Source organism: Anas platyrhynchos, chromosome 7 (assembly GCF_047663525.1).
Source record: "Anas platyrhynchos isolate ZD024472 breed Pekin duck chromosome 7, IASCAAS_PekinDuck_T2T, whole genome shotgun sequence".
Lineage (NCBI taxonomy): Eukaryota > Metazoa > Chordata > Aves > Anseriformes > Anatidae > Anas > Anas platyrhynchos.
The window spans coordinates 16,949,341-16,962,238 of record NC_092593.1 but is presented as its reverse complement, the minus strand read 5'-3'; the positions used below and the strand labels follow the sequence as shown (position 1 = coordinate 16,962,238).

Sequence of the window (12,898 nt, the reverse complement as noted above, 5' to 3'; positions counted from 1 at the left end):
GGGGGAGGACAGGCAGGGTCCCCCTGCAGCGAGGGGCCCCTGTCAGCCCAGATGTTGGCCTCCAAGTAATCAGAGCTGCTGGGGCAGGACGACCCTAAGCGCTTCCAGACTTCCTGGCACCTCGGCTGGGGCCCCCTTAACTCCTTCCTCCCCTCCGGCACGGAGCTGGAGCGCAGCGGAGGTGTGCGGGGGGGAGCTGGATGGAGCAAGGGCTTGTCTGCCCCGCAGCAGGGCTGGAAACTAACCCGAAAACTGTACCGAAAAAAAAACCAGGGCAGCTGTGGGAGCCGGAGGAGAGAGAATTCAAGTATGGTCCTGACAGCGAGCAGCGCTGCTGGCCCAGTTTCCCTCCGCGCAGGGGTGCGCACCAGAGGGCACGGAAATTAGCACATCCAAGGCAGAGGCAAAACTGAGGGAGTTTTAATGTGCTTAAAGTCAGGGAACAGCTAATCCCCGCCCAGGACCACAGCAGAGCTGGCACGGGAATGCACAGGGCTGGGAGCGAGGATTTGCTGCAAATCCGCCGAGCTGGGGGGGTGCGGGATGGATGGAGAATCCCTAATGCTGTGCCTGCTGCAGAGCGGGGGCCCTGAGGGGCTCGGGGCAGGAGCACAGAGCACAGGGAAGGGATGGGGGGGGGGGAAAAGGAAAGGGAAAGGTCTTGCCTGCCCCGTGCCCTGGGAGCAGCCTGGCGCTGCTGTCCCTGCCCCAGGAGGCAGGAGCCCAGCTCAGGCTGTTGCAATCCCGCTGCTGACAGCGGGACTCTCGCAATGGGCTGGTGCTGGGGGGGTGCGGAGGCACAGCAGGCACAGAGCTCCCCTGCCTCTTAGAGAGGTCAAAACTCCTACTTAGGAGTCGGACTCGATGATCCTTATGGGTCCCTTCCAGCTGGGGCGATCCCATGACTCTAAGACCTTCCCAAAAACTGGAGACACGGGCTGGGGGGCAGCCTGGCACGGGGTGCCAAGCCCCTGTGGGTAGTGCCCCTCGGTACAGAGGCACCCAAAAAAAGCTCAGGGCCAGAGACCCTGCAGGCAGCAGGAGCTCCCCTGGCAGCAGCTGGCCTGGCGCCTGAGCCACGTGCTGCCCCCACATTTCCCCCAAATCCCTGTGCTCCCAGAGAAGCAGCAAGCGAGGCCGATGCTCACCAGCTTTAATGTCTGTCCGGAGCAGGAGCCAGGCACTGGCAGGGGGCTCCTCACCCGCCCCCAGGGCGCTGGGACCCCCCAGGAGGTGACAGAGGTGGCCGAGGCCACCCCAGCCCAGCAGGCAGCGACCTCAGAGGATGATCTGGTTCTTGCAGCTGCGGCTCAGCTCCTTGTGGGGGAGCACGATGGAGTTGAGGATAACCACCTCGGCGGGGATGGTGACGCTGCAGCCTGCGGGGACAGCGCCGGGGGGGCGATAAGAGGGGAGCAGAGCCTGCCCCGTCCTCCAGAAATGGGGCTGCAGCCGGGACTCACCCAGGATGGTGATGGACGGCGTGAGGCGGCCGTCCCTGAAGAGGCTCTCGCTGTCGATTTTGGCATAGGGGTCGTTGGGGTTGGGGTCGCTGGGCGTCCCTTCCACGCGCGCCCAGCGCCCGATGGTGCTGTCCCAGCCCACGATGGTGTTGAGGACGCAGGTGTGGTCCTGGGGGGGGGCAGCAGGGAGCAGTGATGGGGTGAGAGAGGGGCAGCGAGGTGCCGGGGGGGACACCCTGACCCTCCCCGGGGTGAGCCCTACTTACATGCAGCGCGGCCCCATGCAGCACGATGGAATCGCGCACACGCACGCCGGCTCCCACCGTCACCCCCTCCCCGATGGAGACGTTGGGGCCCAGCTGCGGGGGCAGAGGGAGGCGATGAGCTCAGGAAAGGGGGTCCTCGGCCCCGTGGGGCCCCCTGGCACTCACCACTGCCGTGCTGTCGATGGAGGCCGTGGGGTGGATGTAGACGTTCCCTGCAACACGGGGAGGGGTCGGGGCTGGGTGAGCGGGGCAGGACGCGCCCCTTGGTCCCCTTCCTGCATGGGGCAGCTCCCAGGGCCCCTGGGGGGGGGGGATGTCAGGGGGGTACCTCGGATGATGGGGCCTCCAGGTTTGTTCTGGGCCAGCCTCTCGGGGTGGGTTTTGCTGTACTGGTTGAGGTAGAGGCGGCTGGCGTAGATAGCAGAGCTGGGGGACAGAGAGCGAGGCTGTTGGTGTGGCTGCGGGGGCTGAGGGGGGTCCAAACGCAGCCCCCGCCCGTACCCGGCCGATTTGATCTGGCTCCAGAAGCCCTCGGTTTGGTAGACGTAGAGCTTGCCCCTGCCGGCCAGCGCGGTGAAGACGTCCTGCTCCAGCCGGATCACCTCGGCGCGCTGCCAGCCGTTGGAGCTCTCCTCTCTGCGGGCGAGAGCACCGTCAGCCCCCCGCCCCAGCCAGGGACCCCAAACACCCCAAACCGAGGGGCTCCTTCCTGGCCGTGCACTTTGTCCCAAAGGCAGGGCTGGAGTTGCTCTGCCAGCCAAAACAAGCTTGGGGCCAGAAGCGGGTGGTGCAAGAGCTGCACCTGGCCCGGGTAGGAGGAAACGTGCGGGGTCCTGCCCTCGCTGCACAGCCGGCTGTGTGCGGGGTGAGGGGGATGGAGGGGAGGCAGGACGCTCCCTGCTGAACGGCCCCCTCGGCCCCCTGTACAGCGCTGCATGAGGATGGGGTGGGAGGACAGGGAGGGAGAGGGGAAGCCTCAGGCTGGCCGGGAGGACACACAGAGGGGGCAGCCTGGCAGGGCTGCAGCGGGAGCAGGAGGAAAGCAGGGCGCAGGGCAGCACAGCCAGCAGCCAGCGCAGGCACAGAGGGACAGGACGGCACAGGACGGACTTACCCAAGGTAAGGACAGCTGGTGCAGGACCAGGAAACAAGTGAGTGATGGCAGAGAGGAGAGAAGATAGAGAAAGAATGGAGGATGAGCGTGCCGCTGCAGCCCCGGGGAGCGGGGGGGTGGGAGGGACGCGGGGCAGGGGCAGGGGCAGGGGTGGGGGGGCTCTCACAGCGCGAGCTCCTGCTGCTGCCGCTGGAAAACCTCGCCGATGTGCTGGAAGATGGCAGGCGTGAACAGGTAGATGCCGCAGTTAATCACCTCGCTGACGAATGTGCTGGGCTTCTCCACGTAGTGCTGCACCTGGCAATGGGGAGAGGTGAGGGCTGGGGCGCAGCACCGCGTGGCCCCCCCCGCCCACCCCCTGCCCCTCGCCCACCTCCTGCGTGTCAGCGTTGGCCACGATGCAGCCGTAGTTCAGCGCCTGCGTCCTGTTGGCCTGCGGGGCGAGGCTGGCTGAGCGCTGGAGTTTGCACCCAGGGCAGAGCCGTGCGGCCCCAGCCCCGCTCCCGGCTCACCGTGGTGCCCAGGATGACGAAGCCGTGCGCGGCCCCGTGCCGCTGCCCGAAGCCCAGCATCTCCTGCAAGGGGAACTCGGAGCACACGTCCGCGTTCAGCACGAAGAAAGCCTCGGTGCCCCCCGACAGGATCTGGTCTCGGAAGTGGTAGATGCCCCCCGCCGTGCCCAGCGCCGCGTACTCCTGGAGGTACCTGCGGGCAGGGGGGCGAGGGGAAGGGGCTGAGAGGGGGAAGGTGGCGGGGGGGTGGCAGGGAGCAGGGCAGGCGGGCACCCACCTGATGGGGATCTTGAACTCCTGCTGCGCCGCCACCAGGAAGCGGCTGAGGGCCTCGTGGGGCTGGTAGAAGCCCAGCAGCAGGATCTCCTTCATGCCCGGCACCTGGGCACAGCGGGGACGGCAGCGCTGGGACCCGACACCCCCTTACCCCCCGGGTCCCCAATTTCCCCCGACACCCCCATTTTCTCCCCAGCGTCCTCATTTCTCCCTGACACCCTGTTACCCCCCAGGTCCCCCATTTCCACCAACACCCCCAATTTGCCCCCAGCCTCCCCTTTCCCCCCGATCCTCCCTTACCCCCCAGGTCCCCCATTTTCCCTGACACCACCCTTTTCCCCCAACCCCACTCCTTTCCCCCTGACACCCCCTTACCCCCCAGCTCCCCCCTTTCCCCCTGAACCCCCCATTTCCTCCTGAGCCTCCCCCCTTCCCTTTCACCCCCCGTACCCTGGCGCACGCCTCGATGTGGTGCTGCACCATGGGCACCCCGGCCACGGGGAACAGCGGCTTGGGCACCTCGAACGACAGCGGCCGGAACCGGGTGCCTGCGGGCAGGGCCGGGCAGGGCGCTCAGCGGGGCCGGGCCGGGCCCCTACCCCCCCCCCACCCCCCCCCCGCAGCCCCCCGGCACTCACCCTTCTGCGGGCCCCCGATGAGGATCACGGCCTTGAGCGGCATCGCGGCCCGGCACTGCCCGGCCCGGCCCCCCCGCTGCCGCCCGGGGCTTCCGCACACGTGTCCGGGCCGCGTCACCCGGAGCCCGCCGGCGCGCCGCGGGGGGCGGGGCTTAGGGGGGTGGGCGGGGCTTGGGGCGCGCCACGCCTGCAGGGCGCGCCCGGCTTGGCGGGAACGCGCGCGCGTGTGCGTGTGGGTGTGGGTGTGCAAACACACGTCTGGGGATGGGATGGTGCTGAGGGCATGGGGTGGTGCCCGGGCACAAGCCCTTGTTTGCACACACACCCAGGTACGCAGCTGCGCGTGCACATTTGCACGAGCATCTCTTTATCTGTGCCCTTGCACACGCGTGTGTGTTACGGTGCACGCCTCAGGGCTGTGGGTGCAGCCAGGTGCATGGGGCCACCCCCCTCACCACTGATTCTACCCCTGTCCTCAGCCCAGCCCACCCCATCCCCACCTCCCACACTCCTCTCACCCTGCACACCTCGCACACCCACGCCTCGCCCCCCCAGTAACACCACGGAGCCAGGATCCGGCTGCTCAGGGCCTTTATTGCTGCTCTGGCACCTCGCTTGCTCCAGGCCACGGGGACGGTGGCGACACCGGAGCCCGGCGGAGAGGCGGGGGCAGGCGCGGGGACGGGGGCAGAGCCGGGGCAGCAGCCTTCTCCCCCAGGTCAATAAATAAAGCCCGAGCGCTACAGCAGCAGCTGGAAGGCGGTGCCCAAACGCTGCCCCCGACCCGCAGCGGGGCACCCAGGGGAGGCGAAGGGGGGCCGGGCAGGGAGGGGCGCGGAGCACGGAGCACCCCGCACGGCCCCGGTGCGGGTGGCGCGTGTGCATGTGCAAGGGCACGCGTGTGCAAGGGGGTGCGTGGCTCAGCAAGGCACGTGTGGGGCCGTGCGTGAGCGCACTGCGGGGCGGGAGGTGCTGCAGGGGGTGCCGGGGGGGCTTTGCAGGAGCAGGCGCGTGGGTGAGCATCTCCACCCGCTCGGGGTGCCCCCAAGGAGCACGAGCAGCGTGGGCCTGAGCAGGCGCAGGAGTGTGCGTGGCACGGGGCTGCCGGGGGTGGCACGCAGCCCCGGGGAAGGCACCGGCGTGGGTCCCGGGCTGCAGCCCCACAGGGCCGTGCTGGTGGCTGGCCCCTCTCCGCACAGCCCCCCTCCTCGGGCACTGCCGGGCACCCTCAGTCTGTGCCGGGGGGCTTGTGCCCCTCGCCCCCTGTGCTTGTGGCCGGTGGGAGCCGCGGGTTGTGGTGTAAGGCACACGGCTGAGCTGCGGCAGGACCCGTGTTGTGGGGCCAGACCCCACCGACTGCATGGCCCAGGCTGGCCGGCGTGCTGGCGGCTCTCCGAGCTCCTCATCCGCATCCCGTCCCCATGTGTCCTCCCCCAACCCTCTGACACATTCTCCATCCATCCATCCATCCCGGCATCGCTGCCCGGCCCCTGCTGGGGCTCCGTTTTCCCTCTCCATCGTCTCCACATAAAGAGTCGCCGCCTGTCCCCGTCCCCTTCCCCGTCCTGCCCCGCCAGCGTCCCCGGCACGTGGGGTCCGTGGGCTCCTCCCGGCTCCTCGGCCGCCCCGTCCCGCGGCCCCTGGAATGTTCCTCTGGCTCCTCGCCCCTCGCGGCTACTGCGGCCCTGGCGGCTGGCCGCCCTGGTAGGAGCGGAGTAAGACCTTGTGCTTGGTGACGGCCTCGCCGCGGCGCCGCTGGTGCTCCACCAGGAACTCCTTCAGGCGGTTGGTGGTGAAGGTGAGGGTCTGGCGGCGCAGCTTCATCAGGTAGGCGTCCTGGAGCCAGGCGTTGGCGAAGCAGTCCTTCACCGTGGGGCGGCTCCTGGAGCAGGGGTGGTGCACGGTCAAGAGCCACGGGGTGCCCACCACCACCTCGGTGCCCCACAGCATCCCAAAACCGAATGCCAGCGCTCCATCCCTGGCCCCAGGGGGTCCCAGCCCTCTCCAGCAGCAGGCACTCACCAGGGGTGGACGGTGAGGACCTTGCGGATGAAGAGGGCAGCGCTCTGCGAGACGTTGGGGTACAGCTTGAAGGCGTCAAAGCGCCCCGCCAGGATGCGGTTCTCCGTCTCGATGGGGTCCAGCTCGAAGAACGGTGACCGCCCGCTCAGCCTGCGAGGGAGGGAGGGAGGGAGGAGGTGGCACGGGACGGGGTGCAGCTGAGAGAGGGCACCCCGCACCCACACACCCCCATAGGGGGTCCGGCTGGGGTGGGTCTGCAGGGCTGCAGCGTCCCCCCAGCCCGGTGTCCCCTGTGGCACCGAGCCCTGCTCGGCACACCCCAGGTGCAGCCCTTCTCTTACATGATGTAGGTGAGGACGCCGACACCCCAGACATCCGCAGCAGAGCCCACCGGGTCGCCCTTCACCACCTCTGGTGCTGCAAGGGAGCAAACCTGGCACGTATATGGGGTGGCCAGCCCAGCACCCCCTACCCACAGCACCCCCAGCACCCCCCCCTTCTGCCTTCCAGCACCCCCATACCCCAACAGAGCCCAGAAACCCTAAAAATAAAAAAAAAAAACAGGCACCCCCAGCTCCCCAAAGACCCCCCAGCCTCCCCAAAGCCCCCTGGGCTGCGCCCCGTCCCCCTGCCCCACTCACACATGTACTCCAGCGTGCCCACGCGCCGGCCCAGCTGCCGCAGCACCAGGGGGTTGTAGGTCTGGGCGCTGCCAAAATCGATGATCTTGAGGGCGTTCATGCCCGAGACGACGACGTTGTCGGGCTTGATGTCGAGGTGCACGATGCGGCGGCCGTGCAGGTACTCGAGGCCCTGCAGCAGCTGCAGCACGTAGCTCACCACGTCGTCCTCCGAGTAGCGAAACCTGCGGGTTTCGGGGACGTGAGCGGGGTCCCCACGCCGGTCCCCAGACCCCGGTGCCCCCCCTGCCCGCCCGCCAGGACCTGTCCACGATGCTGTAGAGGATTTCCTTGCCGGCGCAGTTCTCGCAGATGAGCACCAGGTAGCGGGGGGTGATGTACGCCTCGTGCAGGGCCATGATGCGCTCGTGGTGCAGCGCCTTCAGGATCTCGTACTCCTGCAGCACGCTCTGCTTCCTCTCCGCCTCGTAGGGCACGATCTTGGCTATGAAGTGCTTCCCCGTGGCGTTCTCCTTGCACAGCCGGATCACCCCGAAGCGGCCCCTGCAGCACCGGGCAATGCTCAGCCCCCCGGCTGGGATGTTTTGGGGTCACCCCGTCCCAGCACCCCGTCCCACCCATCCTCACCTCGCCTTCTCGTCCAGGAAGGTGTACGGCTTCTGGGGGACGCCCTGCCGCAGCGCCGTGCCGTCGGGGGCCCCGCTGTCAGCTGGGGGCTCCTTGGAGGATGGGGCAGAGGCGGGGGCCTCCTGGGCAGGGGGCGAGGTGGGGGGCATGGAGACGAAGGAGGTGACCATGTAGGGGGGCATCTTCCTGGGGGGAGCAGCGTTGGAGGTGGTCGACGCCGGGGGAGCCGGGGAGGATTTGGATGGGGAGGGTGCCCGGGGCTGGGGGGAGCCCTGGGTGGGCGAGGCGGGGGTGGACGTGTCCGTGGGGGAGCCCCGGGCTGGGGAGCTGGCCTGGGGCACGGCGGCAGTCCGAGGGGGGGTGAACACCAGCTCTGGGGGCTCGCAGACGGTGATGTTGGGCGGCAGCTCGGGGTCTGGCCGCGGCCCCCCGGGGACGCCAGCCTGCGGTGGGCGCTCGGGCTGCTGCAGAGCTGCCTTGTGCTTGCGGGGCGGCGTGGTGGGGGGCAGCCCCGTGGCAGGGGGCTCCAGCTGTGCCTGGGGGGTTTGGGTCGAGCGGCTGGAGGCCACCTTGTCGGGGACGGGGACGGCGACGTCCTTGGCCGGGGCAGCTCGGGAATCTGCGGGGAGGAAGGGGAGCCGTGAGCCAGGAGCGGGGTGCAGGCAGCAGGGGCTGCAGCCCCACAGCCAGCCCCACATCCCTGAGCTCGCTGTGGGTGCTGCCCCATGGAAGGGCTTCTGCTCACCTACTGCCTCCAGGTGCACCTTGCCCGACGGGGTGCTGAAGGGCCCCTGCCCGGCCTTGTTGACACAGGCCACCCGAAATTTGGGGGTGCTGCCGGGGGGCAGCTCCGTCACGTTGAAGTAGCAGTCGGTGATGCCGGTGCTGACCAGCTTCCACTCGTGCTCCCCTGCCGGCACAGAGGCACGGTGAGGCTCAGGGAGCTGGTGAGGCAGGGCGCAGCCTCCTGTCCCCACCCCCAAGGACACTTCCCCAGGCCCCCAGCACCCATCCATGCAAGGGCAAGGCTTGTAGCCCAGCCAGGGGGTGTCCCCAAGCAGCGTGTGGCCACTTTTACTGGCCACGTACCCTCCAGCCGGCGCTCCAGCGTGTAGGTGCAGGGGGCTTTGCTCTCTGCGGGCTTCCACAGCACCAGCACCGTGTTCTTGTACTTCTGGGCGATCTCCGGGGTGCCCGGCCGCCCGGGGAGCCCTGCCGGGGGACAGACAGGGCAGGCTGGGACCCACGGGGAGACGCCTGTGCAACAGCAGCGTGGCCCCCTCGAAAACCCCGGGTGGAGAGCAGAGACCGAGTGCCCTGCCCTGGTGCGTCCCCAGCCCCGGGGCTGTGCCACTAGGCGAGCAGCAGTGCCCAAGCGTGTTCCTCCTGCCAGAGCCAGCCCCCAGCAGGCGATCCCCAGTGCCTGGTGCATGCCCTGTCCCCCAAGGTCTCCCCCCACATCCTTACGTGCCACCGCCAGCGTGCAGGAGCTGATGGCTGTGCCCAGGGTGTTGGCAGCTGCGCACTCATACAGCCCCGCATCCTTCCTGGAGACCTTGGCGATGGTGAGCATCTGGCGGCCATCCTTGCAGGAGACGATGTTCAGCGCGCTGTCCGGCTGCAGCGAGCGCTTGTCTGCCGGGGGAGCAGAGGAGAGCGATGCCACCGCGGCCCCCCCGGCACCCAGCGGCCCGGCAGCCCCGGCAGCAGCCCCCCACCTTTCATCCAGATGATCCTGGGGGTCGGGCTGCCGGCGGGCAGGCAGCAGAGGGTGAGCGCATCGCCCTCCAGCAGCACCTGGTCCTTCAGCTTGATGTGGAAAACAGGGGGGAAGTCTGCGGGGCGGGGGGACAGGGTAAGGACCGTGGGGTGCCAGCAGGGAGCCCCCCACACCCTGCGCCCCGGCCGTGCCTACCCGACTCGCTGGGTGCGTGCTGCCGGCCGGCCGCCGAGCCCTCCTCCCGCAGCAGGCTGGAGGGGATGCTGGGCTGCGAGGACATCTTCTCCTTCTTAGCCCGGGACAGCCCCCAGCGCTCCCAGCGCGACCGCTTCTGCCCCTCGCCTGCGGGGACGAGGACAGGGGGCGGCTCAGACAGGGGCTTGGGGACAGCCCCGGCCACCCCGGCGGTGCCGTTGTCCCCCAGCTCACCTTTGTTGGAGGCGGAGGAGCGGGTGCTGCCCTCCGAGCGCAGGGACTCGGAGGAGGGTGCCGGTGCCGGGGGGGGACCCACCTGGTCCTGCGCCGCGACGCCCACCCTCCGCAGGCTGTCGCCCTCGGAAATGGAGCGGCGCAGCAGGGAGGGCCGCCGCTGCCCGGGCTCCCCCGGCTCCTCGTCCTCCGGCCGCTCGTCCGACAGGCTGCGGAGCCGCGAGGACACACGCTCCATGGTGGCGCTGATCTTCCTGCGCACCGCCACCACTGGCGACTCGCTCTCCCCGCCACCCCCCGGCTCCGAGCGGAGGCTCTCTGAGTCCCTGCGCTCCTTGGAGCTGCCCAGGCCCAGGCTCCAGGAGAAGCGGCGCCCGCGGGTCGGGGTCTCGCCGCCCCCTTCCTCCCCTTTGCTCTTCCTCCTCTCAGCAGGTGGCGTGCGCTTGAGGAGCACGGACATCCTGCGGAGGAAGCCGCTGTCCTTCTGCACCTCATGCAGGTCCTGCACCGACTTGGACTTCGCCGCCAAGCCGCCGGGCTGGGACTTCTCCGCCAAGCCATCGGGCTGGCTCCTGCGCAGCTCCAGGGGCACGCCAGCTGGGGTGGGCCGGTAGATGCCCTCGTCGTGCGCCGCGGGGCTGGCCAAGTGCCGGTCCTCGGAGCGCGAGCGGGTGAGGAGCTTCAGCCCGCGGCTGAGCGACGACTCGCGGCTCCGCTTGAACTTGGCCTCGAACACCTCCTCCGAGTCAATGTCCTCGATGAGCAGGGAGCTGGAGGAGCCGCTGGCCTTCGGCTCCTTCTTCTCCGCTGGTGCTGGCGCGGGGGGCTCATCAGGGGCAGGGGCAGGGGCAGGGGCAGGGGCAGCAGCTGGGGGCTGCGGGGTCTCCTCGGTGGCCGCCTCCCTACCCCGTGTGGCTCCCATGGCTTGCATGACCTCGGCGTAGGAGGATGCCTTGGGGGCCCGGGTGCCAGGGCCTGCGGGCTGCTTTGGGGTGGCTGCTCTCACCCTGGCAGCCCCCTCCCCACTGGCTCTGGTGGCTTCAGCCTTGGTGGTTGCCTTCTCCTCCTGCCTTGCAGCTGCTGGCTTCTTCCCTGCAGCGGTGGTGGATGCTTTGGCAGGGGGCTGGCCCTGCTCCTCAGGGACTCGCCTCTTCTCTTGGGCAGCCTTGGCTGCAGGGGGCCGGGGTAAGGTGGCCTCTGGTGCCTGGGGCCGGGCGTCAGAGAGCGCCGAGAGCGACGGGGACTCCTTGAGCCGCTGGGCCTCCGCGTGGGCCACCGGGATCTCCAGGGGCGCGCCGGAGCGGCGGTGCCGGACGACGGGCTCGGCATCACCCTGGCTGAAGGAGCTGCTCTTCTGCAGGACGCGCTCCGCAGGCAGATGCTGCGACGAGGCGGCCTCGCTGGAGGCTGCCCTCACCAGCCGCGGCCCCGCTGGCGCCAGCTGCTCCATGCGGGGTGGCCGCAGCCCCTTCTTGTCGGGGCTGACCCCCAGCGTCTCCAGGAGGGGACCCCGCAAGCCGCTGACCTTGCCGTCGGTGGGGCCGCCCCGCAGCAGGCGCTGGCGCATCAGCTCCAGGCGCTGGGCGTGCTCCTCCTCGCCCCCCCGGCGCCGCGGCAGCTCCATGGAGGCCGCCTTGGCCAGGGCTCGGCGGGGCTCCCGGCCCACCTCGGCCCCCTCCTCGGCCCCTGGGGGCTGCCCCAGCAGCAGGGCGCTGTCGGCCGAGCTGCCCCGCTTCAGCTCGCCCCTGCGGGCGCTCTCCGGGGACTCCAGGCTGGAGCCCTTCCTCATGGCCTTGCGGGGGTACTCTGTCCGCTTCTGGGCCTCGGGGGCTTCCTCGTCGGAGGAGCCGGGTGCCTCTGCCTCCGCGCACGGCCGCCGTGGCCCTGCGGCCCTCGGCCTCTTCCCCAGGGCCACCCCGGGCTTCCCCGCGCCCTCGCTCTGCCACTCCATGGCGGAGCCGTCCCCTGGCACGGCCACCTCCTGCCTCGGGCCCTCGGGCGGCCCCGGTGCCTCGTCGTCCGTGGGGATCTCGTTGAGGGACATGCGGGAGCCAGAGAACTCCACCTGGTGCGGCATGGGGATGAAAGGCAGCTCATCCAGGTCGTCCGAGTCCGAGGAGGACGACAGCGCCGGGGACTCCTTGAGGTGCCGCGGCACGGCGATGGAGAGGTGGTTGGAGGTGTCCTCCAGCAGCTCCGGGATGGGACGCAGCACCATGTTGCACTTGTAGCTGATCTGCGAGCGCTGCAGCACGGGGACAGGGCTGGATCAGGCCCCGCTGGGCGGCACGGCACCCTACAGCCTGGCGCACAGCCCCCCGCCCCAGCCCCTGCCTTCACCTGCCATTTCCGACGGGAGAGGAAGAGCTTCAGGTGGTCGGTGCTGATGACCTTCCCCTTGGCCAGCGTCTGCGGGGAGAGGGGACAGCAGCATCACACGGACCCCTCACCGAGCCCTGAGGGACCCCGCTGCCCCCCGGTGCTGCTCCGTGCCCAGACTCACCTTGAACCAGGGGTGCTCCAGGGTCTGCTCCGCGTTGGGTCTCCTGTGAAGCAGCACCACCAAATGAGGGCCGCCCTGCCCAGGGTGTTTTGGCGTCCCCTGCTGCCCCCTCACCCCAGCACCTTGGGGTGCAGAGCCGTGCGCCCAGCCTGCCTGTATCCAGCTGTGCACCCACCCTCCCTGGAGCACCAGGCTCATGCCATGGGGCAGCAGGATGGAGAGGGAGGGCATCACCCTTAGTGGGGACACAGGGACTTTGTCCAGCCCCAGCAGGACCCATCTGGGGTGTCCTGAAGCCCCAAGCACCCGTCACCACCCAGGAACACGGGTAGGGGGCACACAGCCGGTGCCGGGCCCCCAGGAGGACCCCGTGGCACTCACAGCCTGTCGTTGACCAGCACTTTGATGACAAAGCCCTTGGCCTCCCGGGTGAGCCCCTGGAACATCCTCTCCTCGAAGGCCACGTTGTAGTTGCGGATGTTCATCAGCGTTGTCTTGTCGTTCTCGCCCACGAAGGGGGAGATCCCCGTGAGGCTGCGAGGAGGGGACACGGTCACCGGGACACGGGGGAGCCACACGGCCAGCCCTGGGGACTGAGGGACAGACCCCAGCCCCAGTGCCACGGGGCAGGAGCAGCTGGGGAGGAGGCAAGCGTGGCCCCAGCTGGAAACGGGGCAGAAATGGGGT

The 12,898-nt window shown here is 69.5% G+C and overlaps 2 protein-coding genes across 9 annotated transcripts in view; both read right to left on the bottom strand.

Moving 5' to 3' along the window:
• Positions 1 to 404: 404 nt before the first annotated feature.
• GMPPA (GDP-mannose pyrophosphorylase A) lies at positions 405 to 4,429 on the bottom strand. The gene is made up of 12 exons (XM_072040840.1): positions 4,270 to 4,429; positions 4,082 to 4,179; positions 3,633 to 3,736; positions 3,356 to 3,548; positions 3,217 to 3,276; positions 3,010 to 3,140; positions 2,231 to 2,365; positions 2,058 to 2,155; positions 1,895 to 1,941; positions 1,730 to 1,822; positions 1,464 to 1,632; positions 405 to 1,379 (listed from the first exon to the last, which is right to left on the bottom strand). Exons 1-12 carry the CDS (start codon positions 4,310 to 4,312, stop codon positions 1,279 to 1,281), a joined length of 1,272 nt encoding a protein of 423 aa, XP_071896941.1. The 5' UTR covers positions 4,313 to 4,429; the 3' UTR covers positions 405 to 1,278.
• Positions 4,430 to 4,843: 414 nt separating this feature from the next.
• Positions 4,844 to 12,898, bottom strand: part of SPEG (striated muscle enriched protein kinase) — a 33,891-nt gene continuing 25,836 nt past the window's right edge. For 7 of the 8 annotated variants that reach the window (XM_072040831.1, XM_038181892.2, XM_072040830.1 and 4 more), the window contains 15 exons: positions 12,593 to 12,745; positions 12,212 to 12,254; positions 12,049 to 12,117; positions 9,709 to 11,953; positions 9,475 to 9,621; positions 9,278 to 9,394; positions 9,027 to 9,194; positions 8,649 to 8,771; positions 8,305 to 8,469; positions 7,560 to 8,178; positions 7,236 to 7,475; positions 6,933 to 7,156; positions 6,633 to 6,708; positions 6,292 to 6,441; positions 4,844 to 6,151 (listed from right to left, as the gene is read on the bottom strand). In XM_072040831.1, the coding sequence (XP_071896932.1) occupies positions 5,944 to 6,151; positions 6,292 to 6,441; positions 6,633 to 6,708; positions 6,933 to 7,156; positions 7,236 to 7,475; positions 7,560 to 8,178; positions 8,305 to 8,469; positions 8,649 to 8,771; positions 9,027 to 9,194; positions 9,278 to 9,394; positions 9,475 to 9,621; positions 9,709 to 11,953; positions 12,049 to 12,117; positions 12,212 to 12,254; positions 12,593 to 12,745 (4,747 nt within the window). In that variant the 3' untranslated portion in view covers positions 4,844 to 5,943. The remainder of the gene's footprint in view (positions 6,152 to 6,291; positions 6,442 to 6,632; positions 6,709 to 6,932; positions 7,157 to 7,235; positions 7,476 to 7,559; positions 8,179 to 8,304; positions 8,470 to 8,648; positions 8,772 to 9,026; positions 9,195 to 9,277; positions 9,395 to 9,474; positions 9,622 to 9,708; positions 11,954 to 12,048; positions 12,118 to 12,211; positions 12,255 to 12,592; positions 12,746 to 12,898) is intronic. The other variant, XM_072040832.1, reaches the window with a different exon arrangement.